The sequence below is a fragment of the Aulonocara sp. 'chitande type north' Nkhata Bay genome, linkage group LG4 (genome assembly GCF_057382095.1).
Source record: "Aulonocara sp. 'chitande type north' Nkhata Bay isolate Kocher_YH1m ecotype deep benthic linkage group LG4, A_spYH_male_GT1.1, whole genome shotgun sequence".
NCBI lineage: Eukaryota > Metazoa > Chordata > Actinopteri > Cichliformes > Cichlidae > Aulonocara > Aulonocara sp. 'chitande type north' Nkhata Bay.
In genome coordinates, this window is record NC_141347.1 from 12,123,307 (window position 1) to 12,151,302 (window position 27,996).

Sequence of the window (27,996 nt, forward strand, 5' to 3'; positions counted from 1 at the left end):
CTCATAACAAAATTTCCGTTATACTACTAGTTACACAAATAAAGCATGTTTTGAAGAGTATCTATAAGGCACTGGAAGCTGGAACAAGCAGGGAAACAAGAGCCAATCTTAACTCAGTTTACCGCTTTATACTCGCCTTAATATAACCTCATCGGCTTTTTAAATCTATTTAATCGTGCCATATAAATAGATTTGCTGAATATTTTCTCTATGTAGTTATTAGAGTATCCTCTCCCCTTTTATTAATACCAAGTGTTTGTATTTGTTCAGTTCTTACGACTTAATATATTAGCACTGCACGTATATAAACTATTGCAATCTCTGAAAGTATGCATCAGCTGAAATCCTCCACACATGCATATGAGCTCATTGTCCAGTTTACAGCTCGTCGTAACGTGTAGTTTTACATTAGGTGCATTACTTTCGATTATTTTGTTGCCGTTTATCTCCCATCTTAACAAAACCTAAAGGGCGGCACTGAGCCATGGAGATGCAGAAAAACAGATGGCCTCAGTTATGTTCGGTTAAAATTAAAATGTGCGCTTATTTCTATAAACTAAACAAAAACAGAAGTGTGACTTTTAACATGAGACTAATTTGGAGTAATTGTCATTTCGGTCATTGTTGCCACTGAGCTGGAAGCAGTGACATCACGTGACTCCCGTAGCGAGGGCCTGCTGTTTGTTCAGCCAGAGAGGCAGAGGAGAAGAAAAAATGGCGGCTCTCGGCGCACCAGAACGGGACGCCGGGCTAACGTTTTGAGCTTTCACACCCGAAAAAGACACGGGGGCTTTACGGGGCCTATTGCACCGTCTGAATCCTCGCCAGTTCAGCTTTGTGGCGGTCCCGCTTTCGCTCGCGTTCGTGCAGGCTAAAGAGACGCAAACATTGGGAGCGTAAAATAATAGATTTCGCCTATCATGAGAGGGAAAAGGGGCAGGCCGCCCAAACCGCTACAAACCGAGGAGCCATCTCCAGCTGCGGCCCGGGGCTTGCGACCTAGGAGGAATTTGAAGCCCAGGCTAAGGGATAGCGGGGACGAGGACGCTGAGAGCCCCACAAGGGAGACCGTAAAGACGCCGAAAAAGAGAAGAGGGGGACCGTCGACACGGGGCAGGGGACGAGGGAGAGGTGCTGGTGCTAGAGGAGGCAGGGGTGGTCGTGGAGGAAGGCGGACGCCTGCATCCAAAGCGGTTGTGTACGATGACCACGAGAGCGAGGAGGACGACGATGCTGTCAGCCTGAGGTCGGAGGAAGATGAGTTTATTGAGGAGGAACCTCAGTCCGAGGAGGAAGAGGCCCTCAAGGAGGACTCTGACTGCCTGGAAGATGATATGCTTGAGGAGGAGGAGGATAATGCCAGCTACTGCACAGAGAGTAGTTTTCGGAGTCAGAGCACACACGCCAGCACTCCGGGTAAATAAGCACTTAAATATTGCCACGGGCACGGTGTCTGCACACACTTTGCAGGGGTTTGAAAATGCATCCCGAAATGTTGCTGATGAGTGCAGGAAGCAGTTAGGTTATTGTTCAAAATGGAGAATGCACACAGGCCGCAGTCCCCTCATTAAGGCTACTGCAGGTAGAGCGAGGCGGCAGCGGGATCACCAGCTTACCTGGTTGTCACAAACGTCTGTCACCAAATAGCTCACATATATTTCACCTGTAACACCACCGGCCTCTGGCTCCAAGTATCAAATCTGCAAATGCATTCATCTTAGCTGCTAACGTGCTAACTTTAGCAGGAAATATTAGCTTCTAGCTAATGTCTTAATAAGTCTGCGTTGGTTAAAGAACGACACCTGTATGTTTTTTAATCAGTGTTCGTAACATCCAGTGCTTTTTATGAGAGCAGTATGTTCTACTTTCTACTTTGAGTGTTTTATTAGGAGTACACAAAAGAGACTGCTAACTAACCTAGCCCACGAAGCTAGCATGCTTGTCATTTTTTTTGACAGCTTGGCTAACTGTAAATCAATCAAGTTCAAACTCATGAAAACACCGACAGCAACTGTTCTCGTGGTGCAACCGAGCCAGGAAACATTGTATTGGGATTCTTAAGTAGATGTAACAATATTAGCCAGGTGACAGTCACTGTTTTCCTCAGTGCAGGGAGGTGGAGGTTCCCTCATTTAGCTAATAATGACACTGGCCATGTGTCGACCCGGCTATGCCAAAGTATCGCTCTAAAAAGTTTCCCACCACTGCAGGATTCTCAAAAAGGTGTGCCGCTGTGTATAATGTAGATAGAAAGTAGTGAAAATAAAAAAAATCAACTATCTAAATTTGATTTTTAACACAAAAAAAGGGACATTTAAAAAAACAAAAAACCAGTTGCTCGTTTTGAGTTTGAATCTGGGTTCTCAGTGTTGTGTTGAATCGCAGCTTCTTTTTAATACTCGGTAAACCTGAGGAGAGCAAATGCTGTAGTTTTGAAAGTAAAACCATTCCCCATCCCTGCTTGGCACGGGGTTTCAGGGGTAGCCCTGCACAGCTGCCCGTGTTTTCTGTTTCACAATGAACCATGGGGTTTCTAGTGGGGAGCTTTATTATAGAGCCATGCTGCTATAATAAGGCTACTTCTCGGTTTTACATTGTCTTACTAAAAATATAGACCTTCCCTTAGAAAGATAGACAGTGATTTCTTTCCTTTCTATTCTCATTGAGCACTCAAAGCACCGTGTACATGCACCATATGTTGTTCCATAATCTGCATACGTATGTATCATTCATAGTCAATGTAGCCTTTAAAGATGCGCAGGTTCACTAAATTCTCCATAGAAAAGCAGAGAACCCCTTCCCATCATAAGCCAAAGGCTGAGGAACGGCCTAAACGGCGAGAGTCTAATTAACACGTTACAGCAGGTGTATTGCATAGGGGTTCTCCTGACTTTTTGTTGCCAGTATCGACTAAAATGATGGATGCAAGGTTTTACTTTTTGAACCAGACTTGGAAAGTTAACTTTTTTTCACATTTAGGGTAAAATGTTCTATTTTGTCTTTTTATTTGATTTTTTTTCTGGCACATAAGTTTCACAGGCATATTTGAAAACAATAATAGTTAGAACTACCTTAAAAAATACTACAGGTGAGCATTGTAATATATTGCAAATGTATGACAATTCAAAAGCTGGTAATATCCTTAACATAGTTATTACCATGACAGCTTTAAAAGTAATTGTGTTACTTTTTTCTTTTGTTACGTTGTACTTGGTACTTTGAGGTGCCGTATTTCTCGTTCACAAATCTCATCGTGTTTCCCACAGGGAGGAAAAAAGGCCGAACTCCCCGACCTCGAACTCCCATTCTTGAAGAGAAGGAGATCCCTCCTCTTGAGCTTCCCGACACCTCTGAGGACCTCCTGGTGGTTAATGAGGAGCTACTCAATGCCATCTCCATCTACGAGGTGCTACGGAACTTCAGCACGGTGCTGCGTCTCTCCCCCTTCCGCTTCGAGGACTTCTGTGCAGCACTGGTAGGCCAGGAGCAATGCACTTTAATTGCCGAGACCCATATTTCCCTGTTGAAGGCCATCCTGCATGAGGAGGACTCCTCCAACACTACCTTTGGCCCTGCTGACCTCAAGGACAGTGTCAACTCTACTCTGTACTTTATTGACGGCATGACGTGGCCCGAGGTGTTGCGGGCATACTGTGAGAGCGATGTGGAGTACCATCATGTTCTGAAATACCAGGAGGTGGATGATTACCCTTACAGTCCTCTTGGAAGTAAGATTAAGGTGCTGCAGTTTTTGGTGGACCAGTTCCTGACCACCAACATCGCCCGCGAGGAGCTCATGTCTGACGGCAGCATGCAGTACGACGACCACTGCCGCGTGTGTCACCGCCTGGGTGACCTGCTGTGCTGTGAGACCTGCTCGGCAGTCTACCACCTGGAGTGCGTGAAACCGCCACTGGAAGCAGTTCCAGAGGACGAGTGGCAGTGTGAGATTTGTGTGGCGCACAAGGTGTCCGGTGTCACAGACTGTGTGCCTGAGGCGCAGAAATGTAGGCCCTACGTCCGCCAGGAGCCCATTGGATATGACCGCCACCAAAGGAAATACTGGTTCCTCAACAGAAGGATTATTGTGTAAGTCGGAGCCCTCGTTTCCCTCAGTATTATTCTGTGCTGGTCTCTTTGGCTCCGGCAGCTTATTTCCAAGCAGCAAGCATTTGATCATTGTTATTTAAGGTGGTCAAAATCTATTCAGATTGTTATTCTCAAATCTGACTTTGCCCAATTGTAACTTGAATGATGTAACACCAGAGATATTATCAAACCAACCACTTTGCAACTTATTCAGAGAAAAGACTGAAGCACAGTTCGATGAAATGAGTGTCTGTTCGGTTATCTCAGTTGCACTGTAGATTAGATATGGCCGATTTGCAACATCTAGTTATTTTACAGTTTTAAATGTCCTAATAAGTTCAGTCATCCTTGGTTTTCTGGCTAATTTTTAGCTAAACAAATGTACTTACATCTACATGGTCTAAGTATAAATGGTACATTACAAGCTATTAATGAATGATACCATAAGCAGACAGGCCCCAGCTTTGAGCATACAATAAAAAAAGACCATGCAGACATAAATGTATAAAGTTGCATACCATTTTCTAAAAGATGATCCCTCATTAATCGCCCTTTTGTTTTCTAACCTTTAGAGTGAACAGCTGCAGAGAGAAAGTGAAAGTTGTTGGGAAATAATATAAGCTTTCATATATTCAGTCCTTTGTTTGTCAAGAAATTATAGAAGAGCCCTGCAATCCAAGCCCTTTATCTTTTAGTGCCAGTCATGCTTTTCCTGATTGCATCTCATGCCCGGAAATGATGTTGTTTGAGCATAGCCTTTACAAACAACAGGTGAAATCAATCTCAGTGCCAGGCAGTATTTGCCATAATCTTTTTAATCCCTTTGACTCAGGGGAAAGAAACTTTATACTTGAGCTGAACGCATGATAAAAGCAAAGAATCGAAACCTATTTAACACCTGGTAGTCATCATTTCTGGTGTGTGGTCTGGTGGTTAGCCCTGTTGCCTCACAGCAAGAAAGTCCTGGGTTCGAATCCACCATCTGGTCGGGGCATTTCTGTGTGGAGATTGCATATTCTGCCTAATGTCTGCGTGGGTTCTCTCCAGGTGCTCTGGCTTCCTCCAACAGTCCAAAGGTTAATGTAAACTGGCTGTAGGTGTGAATGTGAGTGCTAGCACTCTCTGTGTTACCATGGTGTGACCTGTCTTGTGTGTAACCTGCCTTTCACCCTATGGCAGCTGCTACACCTGAAGAAGATGCAGTGATGATGTTTCAGTTATTCTTTATCTTTATTCTAGCAGTCCAGAATGCCCACCCACCTGCTGTTCAAAGCTTCTGTTTACAAGAGGCAGCCAATCAGCACAAAGCTTCCTTGAAGGGGAAGGAGTTAAAACAGCTTGTTTCAGACTCTGTGTAAGACGCATAAGGATTACTGTGAACTTTGACTCATGCAAAGCTGCTCTATTGGAGCCCAAAAGAAAAATGTGCAATTGGAGTTCAGCCCCTTTAAATTATATTCTATTTAAACGTTGCACTGTCATAGCCAAGGAAATAATGTTTTTTTTTAATCTAATGGTTAGCCTTTTCTCTCTTCCTAGTGAGGAGGATGGGGAGCATGAGAAGAAAAAGATCTGGTACTACAGCACCAAGGCTCAGCTGGAGGAGCTCATGGAGTTCCTGGATAAGGAGTACTGGGAGATGGACCTGCATGCAACCCTCGAGGAGATGAAGGAGGAAGTCCAGGCTCACATGGACATCACAGAGGACCTTACCAACAAAGCCCGTGGAAACAATAAAGCCTACCTCACTGCAGCCAACGGTACACATCATGGATTTTTTACTTTTGTGCGATAGCTGCAAATGGAGGGAGCTCAGGCTCATAGTAGTGGATTTTCATGCTATAGAGATGTAGAATGTAGCGACGCTTAGCTTGAAATCATTGATTTGACAGTGATCAGAGCACGTGCGACTCGAGCTGTGATACGCTTGCATCCTTGCGCGTTTAGGTCCCGCAGGGTTGCACTCTGAAACACGTCGATGCTTCAGACGATGCTCTGCAGGCAGCAGCACTTTGCATCTCTGACAGTTGGCGCAGAAATGTTAGGTGCTGCCTTTTCTTCCTGCGTCGTGTTCTCTCAGACAGCAAGCAACTGTTTTCCCCTTCTGTTTTCCTCCAGGGAGGCAGTGGTTAGAAGACTTTTGATTACTTAGCCAGCAGTTTCCGTTTGAGTTTGACAGGCTGCCATGTCTGTCCTGTGTTTTCTAACAGTTTTCCTGTGTATGTCAGAAACTGCTAGATGCTGTGTATTATTAAGGATCTGCCAAAAGATAGAGGTTTTTGTCGGTATTCTGAAGCCTGAAGAGGAAGAAAATGTTTTGTTTTTTTTAAGCCACTGCAGACAAAAGAGAGTTATGAGTAAAGCTGGTGTTTTTCATCAGTTAAAAGCTTTCTGCAGCTGCACGGTGAGGCCTGCACCTGGTTCGTGTCAGTGGGGACGCAGTTGTCTCTGTCCCAGTGAAAACTAGGTTTATGACACATGATGTCTTTGAGATGTTGAACATTTGATAAAGGAAATTCCACTCCATCTTAAATCTTTATTTATGGGAATAACTTAATTTTTGCTGGATTAGTGAAGTTATAGAAACATAATGCGGGTTATACTGGAACTGAAAAGTATGATATGGATGCCTTATTCTGTAGTGGACTCTGGAGGATACTATTAGGGCTGCACGATTTTGCATAAAATGAGAATCACGATTTTTTGGCTTAGAATTGAGATCACGATTCTCTCACAATTCTCTTTTCCAATATAAATATTTATTGCACTTATTAACTGCACATCAACTTCGTAACAGTTGAGACTGAACATAAAAACAATAAATAAACATAAAAACAACAAATGTCTCACATTTTGTCGTTGCCACAAAATGTTGTACTGCTTGAAATTCCGTCTCCACCGTTGCTCGACGCTGCGTGTATAGAGCAGGTAGTGCAACAATAGAAAAATAGTTGCGGGACGGCACCGTGTTGCGTTTGTCTAGGGTGTTGATCATTTTCCTAAATCCCTCGTTTGCACAGTGTTGATGGGAGCCATATCTTTGGTCAGGTGATAAGTGATAGCCTCCGTAATTTCTTTGTGCCTGCGGGAGTTCGACGTGTATAGGGAAGCGCTGTATAAGGTTCCCATTATTGATGTTTGGGTGGTTGACCGGGACGGATTTTCTCCTGTCACTTTCTCGTCATCCCTGACGTGCTCTCCGTTGTTTTTTCCCTGCTAATTTTAGCATCACACGGCACAGCTTCTGTATCACGTGGTATAAGGCTCCGCCCTTGTCATTTGTTGAGCAGGAAGAGTGAGCGCTTGTTTTCATGCGGAAGATGAAGATGTCTGTCTAATAACTCATATATGAAATAATTAGTCAAGAAAATGATCATGAGATAACTCAATAAGGGAAATGTCAGACAGGCATGCATTGATTGTGATCTCCTGATACAGATTTTTCTTTGTGAGAACTACAACTGACTGCATGACATCTTTTCTTTAATTAACCTTATTATGTTCATAATAAAACCATTTGTTAAACTTTACCATTTCTCTCAAGCTGCAGTAAAAGTTACAGGATCTTCGTTTACTTAAACAACCCTGAAAATAAAGCGCTCACCTCCTAGAAAGTGGTACAAAGACCTGAAAATGAGTTGCTGTACGCTCACCTTTACCTGATATATTTCACCTACCACACAAAAGCAAAAGAAGGGCAAAACAAATGTCAGTGCTTGCATAATTTTCCATTGTCTTTATAACTTCACTAAATAAAAGCCTTTTCTCTTTTTCCACTCTTCGCCATAATTTTCTTTGAACCTTTGCTCATACCGAGGCTGCTGGCTTGTGGCGGGCCTTCACCTTTGGCTGGTTTTAACCACTTTTGCCTTTGTTAGCTTCTTTGAAATATTCATGTTCAGCTGGATGAAGGTGGTTTACGTGTCTGATTAGCTCTGTTGTTCCGAAACTTCGTGGTTAACCTTTTTCATTTTTGTTTTACTGTAAGTACACCACAAATGTAGTGGAGTACAGTAGGCAAAAAGAGAAGCTATTTTAATGCCATTTATACTTGCAGAATTTTTATTTCTATGCCATTCATTCATTATCCTTTTTTTTTTTCTTTTGTTTTGGTCTGCTGCACTATATTTGTCGGCTCGTTATATCTTCTGTCTTTTAAGAAACGATCAAGGAAATGCTAGAGCCTCTATGCATAATTTCTTTAACGCGGTTTTTAATTATTTATTATTTCAGTGATGCTGGAATGTAAGCCTCCTGTAAACAATGACTATCTGCACGTAAACATCTCACAAACATTGGTGGGGTTTGGTTAGATGCTGGTCTGCTCCTCACTGCTATTTAGTACGTCTAACAACATGTTGTCAGACTGTGACAGGCTGGCCGTAGTACATGTTTGTTTATTTATCCCTCGTGCCCCAGAGCAGCAGCTCTGAAATACCTCTTATTTTACTTTTAATGCTTTAGATTTAAGACTTAACAGTTTTAAAGTATTACTTTTCTACGTCATTTGCACATATGTGTAATTGTTGCCTTCCATGTCGAATGAATGAATGTTTCCGTTTGTTTGTAGAAGTTGTCGTGGAGCGTTTGAAGGTCAGGCGGGAGGCACGGGAAGCAAAGACTCGAGCAGAGGAGCCAAAGCAGGATTCAGATAAAGGCTCTGTAAATGCAGCTGACGCTACTGCCGAGTCCACATCGCAGCCCGACAACGCAGAGAGCAAAGCAGTTAAACCGATGGGAGAAGCTGGTTCACAAGGTAAAAAGTTTCTCCGATGTATTTTTATTTTTTTTATTTTTTTGTTCAACTGCCCACTGGAACTTTCTCCAATTCCTCAAAGTAAAGAGCTAGCCTCCTACACGCAGAAGCTGAAATTCTGTCTGCAGCATTATCAAAGCAAATTCATTTTTACCTCTACTTGACCCATTTTGACTCTTCCGGTGCTGTTCGTCTTGTCGCACCACAGCGGCTAGCGCTCCGCCTGCTGCAGAAGAGAGCCGCGCGTCAGATCCTGACCCGGGCTCTGCCGCGCTGGACACAGCCCTGCCTAAAACAGAATCCATTGAATCAAACAAGGAAGCGCAAGTTTCCCATTCTGGGAGCCAGGAGAGCAGCGAGTCAGCTCCAGATGCGAAGCGGGAAAGGACAGGTACTCAGACTCATGTTTGGTCTGCAGTCCAGCTGTCGTCCTGCACTTCACGCCTTGCTGCTGGGCTGTGCATCCATTATCATCTGTCGCTTTGTTTCCGCTGTTTCTTGCTCACCCTGCCTTCATTTTACCCCGCTCATCTGTTTTGTTGGATTTAAGGGTTCGTCTCAAACCTCGTCGATCACCCGTAAGAACTTTTTTTTTTTTTAAGGAGCAGAACTGGTCTGATTTCGTCTGAGCAGGCATTTAAACCAGAGAAAGAGTTTTAGTATCATTATATTTTACAGGCTACACCAGTTACCATCTACATGTGTCTGACCTGATTTATATCAGCAGATATGAGAAGGACCCTGCCCTAACATCAGCCATCATACTGGGCTCCAGTGTCACCATACCTGTGCACAGTAAAATCTTTTCATATATTGCACACATTTGGTTACGTTTATCAAACACTTGCAAATGTAGGAATAGAACTGTGGTTTTGTTATACTATAATATAAAAACTAATTCCTTCCTTAATATACTTAAGTTTTTTAACCATGCAGCTCAGCTGCAACACTTTTTCTGGTCTCCATTTATTTTTTTTCCACTTATAGCTTATTTGTAGTGTTGGCTGTCCGCTCTGTTACGGTTTGCCCTGACTTTAACGGGCTAGTGTGAAACGCTGTGATGCATATTTCCTAGCGGAGGCCGCTCTGGTGCATTCCATGCGTCTCGGTGGGTGTGAAAGAAAACACTGAAGATCTGGACACAGGGAAACATTTCAAACAAAAAAAAGCCTCAGTGGCAGTTTTTACACATCCATCTGTCTCTGAACATTCAAGACCTGACGACACTGGAGTGGCCATAACTGTGAGAAGATGATTTCTCCTTTCACGTCACTGCACAGAAACCCTTCCGTGTGTTTTGCTCCTACGCTTAGCTTTAAAAGAAGGCAGGTGCATTAAGCGCTGCTAGCAAGCTCTCCCAGTTATTCCTGGTGCATTTAAGTACTTATCCTGTGCTTTGTGTTGTCTGCTGCACGCTTGGTCTTGAAAAGCAAGTCGTTTTTTTCCCCTCTCTCTCTTTTTTTTTGTTTTTGGCACTGTGATAAACGGCGTCCCTGGCAGCAGCTACCACGCCATGTCTGTCACAAGCAGCTCCTTATTCTCTTTCCAATTTATGGCCATTTGGTCGGGTTCTTGTCGCTCAAGACAAAAGGCTCTTTCCGCCGTTTCCCCACCTGCTACCTCGTCAACAAAGAGCTCCATGTGTGTGCGCGCAACGCTCTCCCGTCACGACTCTGAGGCAGAGCCGACGTTTTAGGTTGCCGCAGGTGTTCGCCTCATTTTGGAAGTGTCATAGATTTCAGTTATTTTAGGTCTGAGGAAGCTTTGAATTGTCGACTAAGCATTCTTCTTTTATAACAGTTTGTTGGGCATATGCTAATTCACATATACATTTCTTTTTTTTCACCTTTTTTTGAGGATTTAATAATTGTTATTTTTGGTTTGTTCTTTTTGTTCACCAATGTTGTGTACATTTTTCTTTTTTTGATCAATTATTTACACACAGTTACCACTTACAGCTCACCGTCACTACCTGAGCTGCACCATGGGCTCTTTCTGAGGCTACCCTTCACAATAAAAGCTTTAGGCAGATGCTAAGATGAAAAAGACGTCTTTGTAGAAGCAAGCATAAATATGTGGCTTACATTTCTGATGGCGATGTGAATATAATAAGCACATTTCATAAATTTCCACATGCATGCACGGTATTTTAATACTTTAGTAGTGATGGGAGCAGGCACATTTTCCCACATGCATAGAGGAACTTTTACTTCCTAACACCTCGCACTGCTGATGCTGTTATTGTTATTGTTAACTGCACTCAGTCTTTTTTGGCATATTTCTGTAGACGAGGACTCGAAAGAGTCTAGCAGCGAAGTCAGGCGAGCTGGTGATCTGCAGGCACCAACTAAAAATCAACCACAACAGCCGCAGTCGTCTCAAGCGGAGGCAAATGGTGGCAGCAGCCAGGTTCCTGGATCGGCGAGTTCCAAGAAACCCGAGCCACCTGACCTGGCCGATAGGTCCTCTCAGTCCTCTTTTACCAGCCAGGATGGGACAGGTGATAATTAAATGGGCTTTTTCATTTGTGGTGAATTGCCTTTGCCTTGGTGATACTGATAGTGAGTGTGTGTTCTGAATAACAGAGGAGTATAACGAAAGGGTCAAGAATGAGCGAGGAGCGGCGCAGGAGTCTAATAACCATACGCCCAGAGGGAGCAAGGAGGTGAGGAAGAGGTTTGGTCCAGCTTCACTGCTGAAAAGTGAAATGTGCCGCTTTAGTCTGTTGCAACTGTCATTCTGTTTTTTAAATATAAAAACGGGTTTTTATGTGCCTTTGTCCTCTGCTCGTGTTTCAGTCATCGCCCGTTCGCTCAGACGTCGAGTCCTTGCGTCTCAGCTTCTTGAAACGGGACCTGACGGTGAATTTGAACAACTTGTTCAAACTTGGCCAAGAGGGTAAATACAGGGTCTACCAAAACCAGTACAGCACCAATGTCCTGGCCCTCAACAAACATCAGCACCGGGAGGACCACGACAAGAAGCGTCACCTCTCCCACAAGTTTAGCTTGACCACCGCGTCGGAGTTCAAATGGAACGGCTCCATCTACGGCTCGAGAAGCCTGACAATCTCCACCCTGCGTCTTACCATCATCCAGCTGGAGACGAACATCCCTGGACCGTTTATGCATCCCAACTGGGCATCACACAGGTACACCTGGGACCAGTGGAAACGCCCCCCGTGTAGTTCTTAGACGTGCTACGTTTGGGCAGAGTCGCATTTCAGATATGAACATCACTATCAGTAGTTTTATGCTGCTTGTGTTTGGTGTTTCTAGGACCAACTGGAACAAAGCAGTGCAGATGTGCAGCAAGGCCAGAGAATTTGCTTTGGCCTTGGCTATACTGGAGTGTGCCATCAAACCAGTGGTCATGCTGTCTGTATGGAAGGAATCCCTTGGACACACAAGGTAAACAAAACTAACGTGGCGCTGTGAAAATGTCTGTACAAACAGTAAAACACAACTAAAGGGTTATTTGTGAGTCACTGCACCTGGGATTTCTTCATTTTTCCTTTTTGGAGTGCACGGCTGACAAACTCGGTAATGACTTTCCTGTTTCCAATACGGTCCTTGTGCTTTATGTCTTTGCTCATGTTTTTTTAATACAGGCTACATCGTATGACCTCCATGGAGCGGGAAGAGAAGGAGAAGGTGAAAAAACGAGAGAAAAAACTGGAAGATGAGGAAACACTGCAGCAGGCCACATGGGTGAAATACACCATCCCCATCAAACACCAGGTACAAACAGCAGCATCTTAACTCTTCTCTGTGTTAATGTGTAAACTACCTCGTCTGAAAACTACTTTTTAACCTCCTCGTAATTTTTTCCAAACAAGGTGTGGAAGCAGAAGGGGGAGGAGTACAGAGTGACGGGGTATGGCGGGTGGTGCTGGGTCAGTAGGACGCACGTGGCCCATTTTGTTCCGAGGCTCCCGGGAAACACAAACGTAAACTACCGCAAAGAACTGGAAGGTAAGAGATGAAGTAGCTTAATTTCTTAATGGTACTTGATATGTTCTCCTGCGGCTGACGCTTTGGGTGCATAAACTATTTTTGCTGTCTTCATTAGCGGCTAAAATGAGGAAGGAAAATGCAGCAGACTGTACAAATAAGCAGAAAATGCCAACAGAAATGGAGACTCAGGCAATTCAAAAGATAGCCGACAAGGCCAAAGAACAAGCATCCGTCACAGAGTCATCTCAGAGGGCCTCGTGCGAGGAGGACCGTAAATCTGAGAACTCCACAGAGGAGGAGAAGCCTGCAGAAGAGGCGCAGGGAAAAAATTCTGAAGCAAAAAGAGAAGATGAGAAAACAGAGGTTTCTTCAAACAACAAGCAGGGTAAGTTTAATTTAAGGTTTTTTTTTTTTTGTTTGCCTCTATGCTGTCCATGAATGTGCATCTCCATCATCCACTAACCCCTGCTCTTCTTTGTCATAGATAATCCTGATGGCAAAGGCCCTTCCTCACCTGCTGCACATCCTGAGAGGGATGAACCAACCCAGAAACTCGAGCAACCCAAGGAGGAGCCTGCAACATCGAAACTCTTCGCTGACGTCGTGAACGTCAGTGAGGGCTTCCAGCTGCGCACAGTTTATAAGAAGAAAGTAAAGCCTTCCAAGCTGGACGGGCTCCTGGAGCGCCGGGTGAAGCAGTTCACCTTGGAGGAGAAGCAGAGACTTGAGAAGTTAAGACAGGCAGCCGCAAAACCTGCTCCTGTTATTAAGACTGAAGGATCAACCAGACAGCAGACAGCTACGACTCCGTGCGTTAAAGTAGAAGAGAAGGACGAAAGCCTACAAGTGAAAGATGGCATGGTTAAAAAGCTTGACTTCGATCAAGAGGACATAAAAGCAAAGACGGACGGCCTGGAGGTCAAATCAGAGGAGTTAGGACCCGACAGAGGTCAACAGGGGGAATTAAATTCTGTGCACGGAAACAGCGGGGAGGTTTGTGCCCATAAAGAGGTGAATGGAGGACCCTTAACTAACCCTGGCCTTAACAATAAAAACAACTGTATAACAGAGACATTAGAAAACAGTGAAAAAACACAGAAGTCTGAGAATTCAAAGAAACGTGCCTATGAGGAAGTTGAGAAAGACTCTGAACAGAGTGACACAGAGAGCATGGAGGTAACCCAAAGCAAGACCAGTCCAGTACAGGTGAATGGGAAAACTATGGTCACAGAACCCGTGCACTCAAACCCAGAAACCCGAGATCAAGGTGACGTCAAAGAGCCCGTCAAGTCCCTGATGAATGGAAACCTCTCGCAAAATGATGTATCCGATATATGTCACCCCCCTCCTATGAAAGTCCCAAAATTAGAGAACCATGTTGGAGAGAAAGGAGACTCTGTTAGTAAGAGTGAGGATGTGGCCATGGATACCAAGGAGGCAGTGCCTGTTACGCTTCAGTCTTCAAGCCCTTCTTGCCAGAATAATAAAACTACAGATAATTGCTCTAGTGGTGAAGGTTTGAAGTCCTCTGCCACCAATGACGTTGTCACGAAAGTATCTCAGAACTCCCTGATACCAGACACGCCCAGCAGCACCAGCAAGCTCGATGTGCCCGCAGGAAGTAGCGCCGTTTCCAGCTCCGCCACCCAGCCCAGCTCCGGAACGCCCGTTTCCCAGAAGACTAAACTTCCAGCTGCTGACACCAAAACGGGCGCCTCTGGTTCAGCCAGCTCCATGACAATAAGTAAAGAGTACTCCACCAAAAATAGAGTCAGCCTTCTAAGGTTCTCCAAAACTAAGAAGGCCCGCTCGGGCACAGCCCTGCCGTCTTACCGCAAATTTGTCACCAAGAGCAGCAAGAAGAGCATCTTTGTCCTCCCGAACGATGACCTTAAGAGACTGGCGAGGAAGGCAGGCTTCAGAGAAGTTCCCATCTTCAACTACAATGCCAAGCCTGCTCCAGATATATGGCCGTACCCTTCACCTCGGCCCACCTTTGGAATCACGTGGAGGTCCGTAACACATTTAACCTTTTCTTGAAATTACCTTTAGATCTGCTGCTACAGTATGATGTCATTGCAATAGCCAGGTTGCCATAGACTCAATCCCTCAAATAATTTAGCTGCTTCTTTAATGAAAGGCTCTCGTCTCACAGTTGGCTGTAGTAGTAGTGGCCTCTCAGCCACTGTGATGAACCCCAGTGAATAAGAGAGCAGCTGAAAAAAGTTTAATATAAACTGAATTACTGTTGGAAGATTTACTAACTAACAGCTTTGGTGACTGTTCAGGTACCGTCTTCAGACTGTGAGGTCGCTGGCAGGGGTCAGTCTAATGCTGAGGCTGCTGTGGGCCTGCCTGAGGTGGGACGACATGGCTGTGAAGCCCTCTGCTGCTGTAGGGACAACGCGAAAAGGTTAGAAAATTCTGAGCACATGTTATGTACAGTTTTCTGCTGTTTTTTTTATTTAAAATATGAAAATGTGGCAATGTGTTTTATCTTTCACCAAAGAAACAACGGAGACAGACATCACCACAACTGAGATTATAAAACGAAGAGACGTGGGGCCCTATGGCATCCGCTCTGAATACTGCATCAGGAAGATCATCTGCCCCCTCGGAAACAGAGACACTCCCAAAGGTAGAAAACGAAAGTCTGTTTGGGCATGATGTAGGATCTTTGACAAGCTGTTAATGGTCCACTTGAAGAAGATTTCTAAACATAATTAATTGTTGCTTTCTGACTTTTTGTGAGCAGAAACCCCCACTCCACAGAGGAAAGGCCTGCGCTCAAGTGCTCTGAGGCCTAAGAAGCAGGAGCCCACTAAACCGACTGGTCCTGTTGCTGTGGAAACGTGGGTGCCCGAGGAGGAGCTGGAGCTGTGGGAGATCAGAGCCTTTGCAGAGAGGTGAGGAACTCCCTCAGCGTCGCCTCTGTATGTTTCTTCATAGCGTCACTGTGTTAGTGAACACTTTACCTTCTTTGTGGTGCCACAGGTTGGAGAGGGAGAAGTCACAGGGCGGTGATCCCTCCAAGACCGGCAGTAGTCTGAAGACAGCGGAGGAGGTCAAGGCCCATTTAGAGAACCAGCTGAAGCAGGCCAGACTGGCAGCCCAGCAGGTAGAAACTCGGCGCAATGCAGTTACACGGGTGTAATCAGAGATTCTGGCTCTGGGTAAAGCGCCGCACCAGCAGCACATTTAAATGGTTGGACACATTTCTTTCAGAAACGTCTCGAGCAGCAGAGACCGACCACAACTGCCACAACAACCACGACAATGTGCACCACCACCTCAGCCGGCACTCCCGGCACCCCAGTATCGGTGGGCCAGAAGACAAGTCAAATAACTTCAGGAACCAAGATGGTGTTGGCCTCCAAACTGAGCTCTCCAGTCCCGTTCCAGCAAGACAAGAACTTCCATCAGTCTTTTGCTTCCTGGGTCAAGCAGGGTCAGGCTAACAACAGCTCAGGTGAGCAGCTGGAAGATGAGGAGAGGTTTAGTCATCTTCCTTTTTACTCATCATCCTCATCATCATCTGTAAGATGGAGGAACCGAGGAGGGTGCCATAAGATTTCTTCTGTTTTTTCTATTTAAGTAATATTGGCATCCATAAAAAATACATCATCTGCACGACTTCAGCGTTTTCATTATGAGTACGATTCGCATGCCAAAAGAATTTTGTGGTTCGTGGTGTCCACTTTGAATCCTGCAAAAATTCTCAATTCTGTATATCCTTTGAGGCATTCATGCAATACCGTGTGTCATTAGACTCTAAACCAATATACCCGATACCAAAATATTCAAAACATCAGCCTCCTTATATTGACTCCCAACAGTGGACACCACAGCCGTAGACTGGCTGTTGTGGTGGTCCTTCTTGGGTTACCCATGACCACAGGTGGCGTGGTGTGTCTTGCAGCCTCCACTGTGGCTGGTAGCATCACCACCTCAGAGCAAGCCTTCCAGATCGCTGGTAGCCCAGTGACTGTGGCTGGCCAGGTCCTCGCCGCCAAACTGCCACTGCCCGCTAACAGCAAGATTGTCACCTTGAACATGCCCACTACTCAAGGAGGTAGGGAGCACGAGAATGACATCCATTCCTGCCGTTTTTGGCGTATGTGTGCCCAAAAATGGATGGTGAAGTATTATGTGAAAATGTCAGACTTGCGTTGAAGTATTGATGCTGAGCTTAGATAATGCCACATTTTCTGTGTGTGTGTGTGTGTGTGTGTGTGTGTGTGTGTGTGTTTGTATTCTGAAAAGGTTCTCTGGCTAAAAGCTGATCGCTGTTTTGTAAAATCGTTTTTTTCTGGTCTTTGGCTTGTGTGTATAAACTACTTTAATCTAGTTAACTGAGTGAGGAAGACTTTCAGACACGCATACTCAGTGCATGCTTTTCCCTTCTGTTCTTGTTTACCTGTATCTATGTTCCTAGCACATTTCTGCTTTTTCTCCTTTTAACATAAATGTTCCTGTCAGCAGGTGTAGTGCAGCAAAAAGTCCTGGGTATATTCCCCTCTGGGCCTCCTGCGAACCTTAGGACATACAGCACACTACATCCTACAACTGGCAACATCAACCTCAGAGCCACAACCTCCACCTCAACCACCCAGCAACAGGTCTTTTGTCCTTCACCCTGCATTTTTCACTTATTAACTAAAGACACTAAGCATGATTACTGATGTTTTCACCCTTGGGTTTGTTTTTCTAGGTCACCACAGCAGGAGGCCAAACACAGCCCAGTACCGCAGTGAATCAGCCACTCACTCAGTCTACCTCTGTAGGCACAGCAGGGGTCAGAAGTTCAGCAGCTCAGCCAGGTTTGTGTCTGAATGCTACTTTTTATTCTCAGGTTAACATCCCCAACATTTCAATACAAATAATAAATCTTGATCCCTTCCAGGTCAGGTTCATCAGGCTGTGGCTCCGATGGGCCGTGGCCAGCCTGCAGCTGTGCCTGGTTCTACACCTGTGCAGGCAGCTTTGGGTCAGAGGGCTGCAGGTCCTGCACCATCACCGTGTGCTGCCTCCACAGCTCCTGGACAGTCTCCCGGAGCTCCTCCCCAGACACAAAGACCGCAGCAGGGTCAAGTTAAACTCACTATGGCACAGCTCATGCAGCTTACACAGAGTGCACAGGTTTCCCTTACTCTTTCTCTCTAAAAGTAATTTATAATATCTTAATCTTACAAATATAAAAAAAAAAAAAAATCCTTTTGTGTGCAACTCCACAGGGAGGAAACCCAGGTCTGACAGTGGTGATCCAGGGTCAAGGCCAGACCCAGGGACAGCTGCAGATCATCCCGCAGGGTGTAACAGTCATCCCCGGCCCCGGTCAACAACTAATGCAGGCAGCTATGCCCAATGGCCAGGTCCAGCGCTTCCTCTTCACTCCGATTCCACCATCATCTTCAGCTCCAACTTCAGCACCTGCTCCTGCTACCCCTGCCAAACCCACTGCAGTCCAGACCCCCCAAACCCAAATGTCAACTCCTCTTCAACCCAGAGCTTCTGCACAAGTCCAGACGACTCCCTCATCTGTAGCCCAAACCCAAATGACGGCCCCTTTGCCTGCCCCAACGCATGTTGCAGGCCCGACACAGATGCCAAGTTTAGCCCCCACTCCAGCTCCAGTCCCCATGCAAACCCAAGTCGCAGCCCCCGTGCCCACTTCCCCACAGGCTGTCGTCCAGGCTGCATCTCAAATGCACCTTTCAGCCGCTACCCCGTCACCTGTCCCTGCACTCTCGCAAATATCCACTCCCATGACTGCTTTGCCACAAGTTGCAACCCACTCCTCCACACAGATGTTGCCCTCCACACCAGCCTCAGCTGTTGCACAGCCCCAGCTGGCATCATCGGTTCCAGCCCTCCCAGCACCAAATGCAGGCCCGTCTATAACTCAGAAACAGGTTTTGACCTCAGCATCATCACAAGCTGACCTCCAACCTGTGGTCCAAACCCTCGTCTCCAGCCTCGCACCCAGTTCTCTACCTACACAAACCCAAACTGCAGGCTCACCACCAGGACAAGCTGTCCCCAGATCCCAAGTCCAGGCACACGCCTTCAGTTCTGCTCCAGGGTTATCCTCCACCCCAGTTCAGGTGCATGCTGCTGATCCCCTGCTCCCCCAGGTTGCTGGTGTAGCAGCAGCTGGTCCTAACTCTGTTCCAGTGCCCATTTCTGCCTCTCTTCCTTCACCTGTCCAAGCTCCCACCCCGGCCCTTGCACCCGTCTCTGCTCCCGTCATAGCCGTCATGTCCACGCAGATCGCTGTCCCGTCCCCAGCCAAAGCTCTTACTCAAATCCAAGCCACAGGTCCTGTCCCCCTCCATGCTGCTGTGGCAAACGCTGTTGTCACACCAGTTACTGCCACCTCAACAACACCTTCAGTGCCAGGTAAAGTGCCCACCATCATCAGCACTGTCCTGTTGTAGTGGACCTTAGAATGGTTTTGCTTTAGTTGACTTTAAAATTTTCTGTTTGCTTCTCTGTCTCGTTGTAGCTTTGACAGAGCAGAGGGCAGCTCAGCCTTCAGGATGGACTCCCACCTCGCCTCAAGCGCAGACTCCAGTTCAGCCAGCTCTACAGGCAGCAGATGCTGTTCAGCCACCCGCTCTGGCTGCTGTACCCGCCTCTGCCCCTGCTCCAATCGCCACTCACTCCCCCCCTGCTCCAATCGCCACTCACTCCCCCGTTACTCCGCTGCCTCAGGCATCTCTGACTCCTCAGTCTCAAGCACAAGTCCAGCACCCGGTCGTTGTGTCCGTGCAGCAGGTGGCACAAATACCGGTCTCAGCAGTGCAGGTTCATATGACGGGATTGCCGGTTTCCTCTGTCGTGACCACCATGAGACCCGCTCAGTCTCAGCTTCAGCCCCAAACCCGCACTCAGCTTCAGCCCCAGTTTCAAGGCCAAATCTGTGCACAGGTTCAGGTTCAGCCTCGCGGCCAAGTCCAACAGTTGCCACACATTCAGGCTCAAGCGCATCTGCAAGCACAACCTCAAAGTCACCCCCAGGTCAGAGTTCAGTTTCAGCCACGAGCACAGATCCAACCACAAACTCAGCAGCCACCCCAAGGGCAAGTACCCCCTCATGCTCAGATTCAACCTCAGGTGCAGTTTCAATCCCAAACAAAAACCTTGCCTCATGTTCAGGCTTCAACCCAGGCCCAGATCCAACCGAGGGTCCAACCTCAGTACCACCACCAGGTACAAGCTTCATTCCAAACGCAGCCGCAAACCCAACCTCAGGCTCAGCAACAGCCTCAGGTCCAACCGCAACCCCAGGTTCAGCCCCAGCCTCAGGTTCAGTCTCAGGCCCAAAGTCAGCTTCAACAGCAGCCTCAGATCCAAACCCAACTCCACCCGCAGGTTCAGGTTCAGTTCCAGCAACAAAGCCAGATTCAAACTCAGGCCTCTCAGCCGCCCCAGGTCCATATTCAGTCACAAGTTCAAACTCAAGTCCAAACCCAACCCCAGTTTCAAGTCCAGTCATCGCAACCAACTCAAGTCCCACAACAGCTTCAGGTCCAAGCCCAACCTCAAGTCCAAGCAAAGCTCCAAGTCCAGTTCCAACCTCAGAACCAAACTCAAGTTCAAACACAGCCTCAGATTCAGGTCCAGTCTCCAATCAGGCATCAGCTCATCACAGTTCCAGGTCTCCAGCAGCCCGTGCAGCTGCTGTCAGCTCTGCCGCCCCACGTTGCAGCCCAGATCCAAGCCCAGATCCAGGCGCAAGCGCAGCAGCAGGGTGGCACGGTTCCTCAGCAGATCAAACTGCAGCTTCCGATCCAGATCCAGCAAACCGGGGGACAGATTCAAGCCCACCAGATCCAGAATATGGTAACCATACAGGCACCGGCAAGTGTTCAGGAGCAGCTTCAAAGGATGCAACAACAACAGCAGCAGCAAGTTCAACAACAGCAGCTACAGCAAACACCAAAGAAGAAGAAACACCAGGAGGCTAAAAGGGAACAGAAGGAGCAGAACGCACAGGCGATCAGCCCTGGAGACGGCATCCAGAAGCAGGTATGAGTCAAAAGAAGAACAAAAATTAGGGATTTCTCACAAAATTTATGTCTGTGTGCAAATGTTAGTTATATAAAGACCTGTTTTAGACCTGACACTGTATTACAATCGAACATATATTAAAATAACTTCTTTGGGTTTTTTTTAATGTCAGGCGGTAGTGAAGCAGAATGCTACAGCAGAACAGCTGAAACAGAGGAAGACCCTGGCTGCAGCTGAGCGAGAGGAGAACCAAAGGTTCAGGAGCTCGAGTCGGTTAAAACTGTTTAAAACCGATGACGCGGATGAACCAGCGACTAACGCGCTCTTTTCTCTCTTCAGGATGATCGTCTGCAACCAGGTGATGAAATTCCTCCTCGACAAGATTGAGAAGGACGAGAAGCAGGCAGCTAAGAAAAGAAAGAAGGAAGAGGTGGTGGAGCAGAAACGCTCCAAGCAGAATGCCACCAAGCTCACCGCGCTCCTGTACAAGCACAAAGAACATCTCAAGGCTGAAATCCTCAAAAAGAGGGCCCTGTTGGACAAAGAGCTGCAGCTGCAAGTGCAGGTGAGCACATCTCCAGCCTTCTCAAACATATTTTTTTTGTCTATAGACAGAGAGAGTGGGAATATTCTTGTTTACTTTTATTCCTTACATGTGCTGTCTCCCTCTCAGGAGGAGCTGAGGCGGGACATAGCCAGGCTGCAGAGAGAGAAAGAGAAAGCTCGAGCTGCTATTGCCCAGGCTGCTGCAGCAACAGTCAAGGCTGCCTCTTCCCAGTCTTCCCACTCCTCCCAACTCTCTCACTCCACACATTCCTCTCACAGCACGCGCACAGTGACCTCACCTTCATCGTCCCACAAGCGGAAGAGAGAAGATGAGAGAGACAAAGACAGAAACAGGGAAAGGGAGAGGCATCACGACAAGAGTAAGAAACGGGACAGGGACAAGGACAAAGACAAGGAGAGAGAGCGACACAAAGACAGAGATAAAGAAAGAGATCGGGAGAAGGAGAGAGACCGAGAACGGGACAGACATCGGGATAGGGACCGGGACAAGGAGAGAGATGGGGACAAAGACAAGGACAGAGATTCCAACTCTTCAAAACACAAGAAGAAGAAGAAGAAGCTGTCTTCTACCTCAAAGGATCACAAGAAGGACACCAAATTGTACTGTATCTGTAAAACGCCCTATGACGAGTCAAAGTAAGCTGTCTTGAGGGGAGGGGGGGACTTGTAATAAGTCATTGTAATTTGACTGTGAGGCACTCTGCTGTCATTAAATCACCTGATTTCTCTCAGGTTTTATATCGGGTGTGACCTGTGCTCCAACTGGTTTCACGGCGCCTGCGTTGGCATCACGGAGAAGGAGGCTAAGAAGTTGGAGGACTTTGTGTGTAACGACTGTAAACGCGGGCAGGAGGGAGGAAGTAATGAGGAGCTGTACTGCATTTGCCGGACACCATACGATGAATCGCAGTAAGTCACCATATGGATGGCTTTACGTTAGCATTGTCTGCTCTAATTATAGCACCGCTTTTGTTTTTCAGTCTGTGTCAGACGTTTCCTTTGTTTGCATATTTGTGTGGAGTCTTCCTTCAGTGTGCTAACCGGGATGTGTGCGTCGCTCACCCACAGGTTTTACATAGGCTGTGATCGCTGCCAGAACTGGTACCACGGCCGCTGTGTGGGGATCCTGCAGAGCGAAGCCAATCACATCGACGTGTACGTGTGCCCGCAGTGCCAGTCGACAGAAGACGCCATGACGGTCCTCACGCCGCTTACTGACAAAGACTACGAGGGGTTGAAAAGAATATTACGCTCGTTACAGGTATGAAAGTTTTGGAATTCAAGACTGTCATTTTTTTTTTATATTAACAGTAACAAGGTGGTTTCCAATGTGTGGGCTGAGGTCAGTGAGAGGTACTTTCAGCGACTTCCTTATTTCCCACACAAGGTTTTTATTTACGGGGTCAGCACTAGGAATACACAGTGTTGGGCAAGTTACTTTGAAAAAGTAATTAATAGTTTATAGTTACTAGTTACTTCTTCAAAAAAGTAACTGAGTTACAGTATTCTAAAAGTAATTAATTATTTGAAAAGTAACTATTGCGTTACTTTTAAAAAAAAAAGTGTTTAAACCTCTGGGGTCCAGGGTATAATTGGCCATTTTTAACTACTTTTGATTTTCCCTCCACATTTCACCTTTAAAAACTATTTACTTTGCCTTGTTTGGTATCATTCTTTTCAGCACAACCTCACGTGTCTGAATTTACAGTTATGTTTTCATTTTGACATACTGTATTAACACAATTGATCTAAAATCAGACAAAAAACATAAAATCAGAGAAGAAAATATTTTTTTACTGTAACAACCACAAACATGTTTAATGAATCATTTTTCATAACTTTAAATGCAAATATACATTTTCAATTTTAAAATCATATGCACAAGTTTTGCAAACAACAAAGTTATTTGCATCCAATTACCTTTTACCTTGATTTTTTAAATAACCATTTTAAACTATTTACAGAACAATCAGCTGTTCTGCATTAAATAAGATGCCACACAAATTATTTGTGCCACTCCAAAAAAATAATTTCTGTCCACTATAAACATCACAGCCTGATACCTGACAGCAGGTGTATCACTCCTGTTTCTACCTGGAGACAGCAGTCGCCTCATTGTTCTGACACACAACACAAAACTATCCACAACACTACACACTAACTACACAAGACAACACATTAACTACACACTCCAAACACGCTAAACGTCACAAATCTCTCAACATCTCAAAACTCGCTCTCCCTCTTTTTCTGCTCTCTCTCTCTCTCTCTCTCTAAAACGTCCCCTGTTTTTTTTTTTTGCTCATAAGCAGCATATATTGTTTATCATGACTCTGGTTTTACGTGGCCTATCAACACAATTTATAAACTGGTATCTATCAGCTTGTTGCTTTGTCATCTTGAAGTGGTCATGTGATTGGCTTACCCCGACTACTTTATTCTTCCTCAGTCAAACAGCAGCGATTGTTTTGCCCCCTTAGCTCCAGGTGTTGTGCTAGACAGTGATCGTGATTACCGTCCGCGGGAGCGCGCGCAGCTGCTTAAAGCTGTAGCGTCCAGATTACTTACAGCTACTTCCGTGCAACTTATATAAGATACGGTAAGCTGAACACAGCTTCAACCATTGACTATAGAAAACAACTTTTGTACAGTGAATGGCTTCAACCGTCTGTTTGTTGAAAAATAGTAACGGACCACGTTTTCTTGTTAGCAACTGTAATGGCGTTATAGGAATAGTAATTAGTTAGATTACTCGTTACTGAAAAAAGTAATGCCGCTACTTGTAACGCGGGGATGGGGATGTTTTGAGTCAATCTCTATTTAGGTCTTTTATATTTCAGAAAATGCAGGTGGCTCCAAAACTGGGTGAAACTGTAAAATCTATAAACTGTAGAAAAAGTGAGTGAAAACTATGGATTTTTTGAGATTAAAACATGGCAACAAGACACAATAAAATACTTGCTTTGTCTTTACATTTAAGTGCTTTGATGCTATTTATGTGTGTGTTTGTTTGTGTAGTCAAGGGATGTTGACAGTGAAGTTTTATTTTATGCCTAAAGTAGTTGCAGTAACAAAACCGGCATCATTTCCTGAATTATTATTTTTTTCTCTTCCCCAGTCTCATAAAATGGCATGGCCTTTCCTGGAGCCGGTGGATCCACATGACGCGCCTGATTATTATCGTGTGATCAAGGAGCCAATGGGTAAGACTGTGTGACAAAAGGTCATTAAAAAAAAAAAAAAAAGACAATGCTTTTTAAAGTATTTACTCACGTGTGAATTCACCACGTACGGGAGAATTTTGTTTTAACTTATTATAATTATTTAGTTTCTCCTCCAGTTACAGCATTTATTTGCTGTTTTTGCCTCTCTTTGTCAAGTTTGCATAGACTAATTATGTGATAAAAAATTGTGTAAATGTATGTATTTTTTGTGATGTGAGCAATGTGTCGTGCTTTTCCTTCCTCGCAGACTTTTCCACAATGGAAACCCGTTTGCAAAAGCGACATTATCACAAGCTCACGGAGTTTGTGGCAGACGTGACCAAAATCTTCGACAACTGCCGCTACTACAACCCCAACGACACGCCCTTCTATCAGTGCGCCGAGACGCTCGAAGCCTTCTTTGTACAGAAGCTAAAAGGTTTCAAAGCGAGCAGGTGAGTTTAAGCGCTGCTGGTGCCGCAGACTCGGCCTACAAGTTTCTCTCCTCCGTGCTCGTCTGTTTGCTGTAAACACTCGACTGGCCTGACTGGCTTTTTCAGTAATTCTGCCATTTCATTTGTTTCTTCCTTAAAGGGGACCTATGATGGTTTTCCATATTTTCGATACTGTTATGTAATGGTTTATGCTTAGAGCCTATATAGGATTGTTAAGACTGGTACTGATATTTAGTGATTTTAAAGAAATCTGATATTCTGGCCAATATTTAGCATGAAACAAACAGATTTCCTGACATTCGTTCTTGCTAAGGTTGGATCAGCTGGTTGTTTGTCATGTTTCTAATCTGTATTGCCAACAGGGCAGTGCCCTCTGGTGGACAAACCACGCAACATTAACACTCATAACATGGTTGCCAGGTTTTTAGGGATTTTTTTCTCCCTCAGCTTTTTTATTTTACTATTTTTATGTTTTGTTTTTTGCCATTTCTCAGCTGTTATAAATGCCAATACCAGTATATCAGCTGTGGTGTATTTATGCTCATATTAAACACGGGTAAGGTTTCAAATAATGAGCAGGTATTCATCTGCCTGATGTCAGTGAGAGTCCTCTTTACAGGCATATAAGTCCCACCCACTGCTGTTACAAGGGGCAGCCAATCAGCAGAGTTTTGGCTTAAAGGGACAGAGCAGGGCTGAAATAAGAATTAAGGATTACTTTGAAGTTTCAAAGCTACTATAGTGGACTTTTAATAGGTCCCCTTTAATGTGTGCATTTATGGCTTTCCATTCACGGTTTCTTTTCTTCTTCTTTTGTTTTATAGCACTAGCATGTGTGTAGTGATGATGTTTTACTTGTGCTTTACTTGTACGTTGTAGTTGCTTGGCAGTACTAAAAACCCAAGAGAGCTGACAGACTTTAGGCCATTACATCCAGTGTCTTGGCAAACCCGAGTGCCATGTTTACATCTTGTATTGTGTATCATCTTGCATTTGTGTCTGTTCACTTTTGCTGCATGCCTTTTTGATTTATGCCATCCCATTTTCTTCTTTCTTACAGATTGTCAGATTCTTAAGTGGGCCAGTCTAGCTGGAGTCTGGACTGGATGCTGGGGTCTCTAGTAATATTGATATGAAAGCAAAACAAAAAGAATAAAAAGGCACAAGAACACAAACAAAACACCAGAAGTTTTCAGGAACCCGTTGTGTAATTGAGGGGCATGCTGTCTTCACATCGTAAACATAGACTGTATAGAAAAAATGAAAGTAGCCCCAACTTCAACTTTTTATCTGCTTTCTTTCTTATAGCTACAGAAAACAAGCCACTGACTTTCACTCTCAGTCAACAGTCTCAGGTTTTATTGAATGCAACATTGTTGCTGTCAAAACTGATAATGGTGAGCCACGGTGGCTACTTCCATCTTTTATATACAGTCTGTGATCCCGAATCAGGAGTCGTGGCCTTTTTGAACAATCAGTCACACTAACGAGGGTTGTGTTCAGTAGAAAATGCGTTTTAGTTTCTCATTCTTGTATTTATTTCAGTTCTACACCCGAGTTAATTTGGGAATTTTGACTCAACGATATAAAGCTGCATATTTTAATATAGAGAGATATTTATAAGACGTTTTGTATACTGCCTCCCTCCTTGAGTTTGATTTTTTTTTGTTGTTGTTGTTGTCCTGGCTGTTAAGGTGGTTGTCTTGAATGTATATACCCTTCTTTTATTTTTTTTCTCTAAATCATGTACAGCGTTTGTAAGATATGCCTGTATTTGACTGTTTTAAATAACGATGAAATAATTTTTAGATAGTATTATTTTATGAGACTAAAATGTACTAGACGGAGTAAGGAGTTAGAGCAAAGTAACCTCAGTTTGTAGTTGTGGAAGATTTCTTCACTAATAAAAAGCATTCCCAGTTAATTACACCAACATGGCTGTAGGATCCCATGCAGACCCCTTTGCATCCTCTTGTCTCTTGTCTGATCACTGTTATAGCAATAAACAACCTTGCGAAGGGCTCTCAACTTTCCCCTCTCTTCACGTTCTGTAGGTCTCATAACAACAAGCTTCAGTCTTCTGCAGCCTCTTAGGATACATCGCACATTGCGCGAAACAAAAATGCACTTGCCAAGAATATGGCTTTCCTGAACTGTAACTCTGTGATGGACTCTGCCTCACCCTGTGTTTGGGGTTTGCTCCTCTTCGCCGCTGCAGCGGGAGGTGGTGGTAGTGGTGGTGGGGGGAAGCTGGACAACCAGCTTGCTGCTTTCACGGGATCTCTTTTCCAGGCAGAGCCGCCCTCTGCTCATTTCAGCTGTAAGGGACCTGTTTTTATGGACCTGCTTTCATCAGAGGAGCGAGAACAACTGAGGCATTTCAGAAGAAAGTTTACCTCGGAGAAAAGACTCTTACGAGCTCTCATATTTCCATGTACTTTTTTTTTTTTTTGATCTGAGTCTTTTTATCTTTTTTTTTTCTTACTTGGTTTAAAAAGAAGAAGAAAAAATCCCTCAGACCATTTCTGTGGTCATCATGTCCAATGTAATAGAAACGGAATACTGTCAAACAATGGCTAGGTTCTACTCAGCATAATGAGTAGAGTTTTGTGTCTAAATTCATATATCACAGTGGAGCAATGTTTTTTCTCCCATTTCCACTCATTGTTTAGTCTGATGTGGCATGAAAGATCGTACTAATTATCTGGACATCGATAGTCTGCTTGGTTAAACTTCTATAACCTACTGAAAGTAATAAGCTATTGTAAATGAGTTGCTTTGCAGTAGTGACTGAGAAGGATGATGTATTTGAAGGTTCCTGCCCTGTTTGTTTAACAAAACAAAAAAACAAAAAAAATCATCAGATTTTGACTTGATTTTCTTTTCCTTTTTTTTGTATTACAACTGAAGAAATATTGATGTATATGGAACTTAATAAAATGGAAAACACAGATTTC

At 44.9% G+C, this 27,996-nt stretch overlaps 1 protein-coding gene across 6 annotated transcripts; it reads left to right on the forward strand.

Annotated features, from left to right (window-relative positions):
* The first annotated feature begins 692 nt into the window (after window positions 1-692).
* Window positions 693-27,990, forward strand: LOC147332047 (nucleosome-remodeling factor subunit BPTF-like). Of its 6 annotated transcripts, none has more exons than XM_086288448.1 (32): window positions 693-1,416; window positions 3,267-4,089; window positions 5,629-5,849; window positions 8,660-8,845; window positions 9,054-9,236; window positions 11,133-11,345; window positions 11,431-11,510; window positions 11,644-11,996; window positions 12,124-12,255; window positions 12,456-12,585; window positions 12,684-12,819; window positions 12,917-13,186; window positions 13,286-14,813; window positions 15,090-15,214; window positions 15,311-15,439; window positions 15,557-15,707; window positions 15,796-15,919; window positions 16,027-16,270; window positions 16,721-16,873; window positions 17,281-17,420; window positions 17,513-17,621; window positions 17,705-17,940; window positions 18,036-19,200; window positions 19,307-20,832; window positions 20,987-21,069; window positions 21,154-21,379; window positions 21,488-22,017; window positions 22,114-22,290; window positions 22,450-22,642; window positions 24,500-24,584; window positions 24,853-25,039; window positions 26,100-27,990. In XM_086288448.1, exons 1-32 carry the CDS (start codon window positions 921-923, stop codon window positions 26,113-26,115), a joined length of 10,350 nt encoding a protein of 3,449 aa, XP_086144574.1. In that variant the 5' UTR covers window positions 693-920; the 3' UTR covers window positions 26,116-27,990. The 6 variants fall into 6 exon arrangements, with proteins under 6 accessions (XP_086144574.1, XP_086144572.1, XP_086144573.1 ...); XM_086288446.1 differs by having other exon boundaries at window positions 27,094-27,990; XM_086288447.1 differs by having other exon boundaries at window positions 17,284-17,420; window positions 27,094-27,990.
* Window positions 27,991-27,996: the final 6 nt, after the last annotated feature.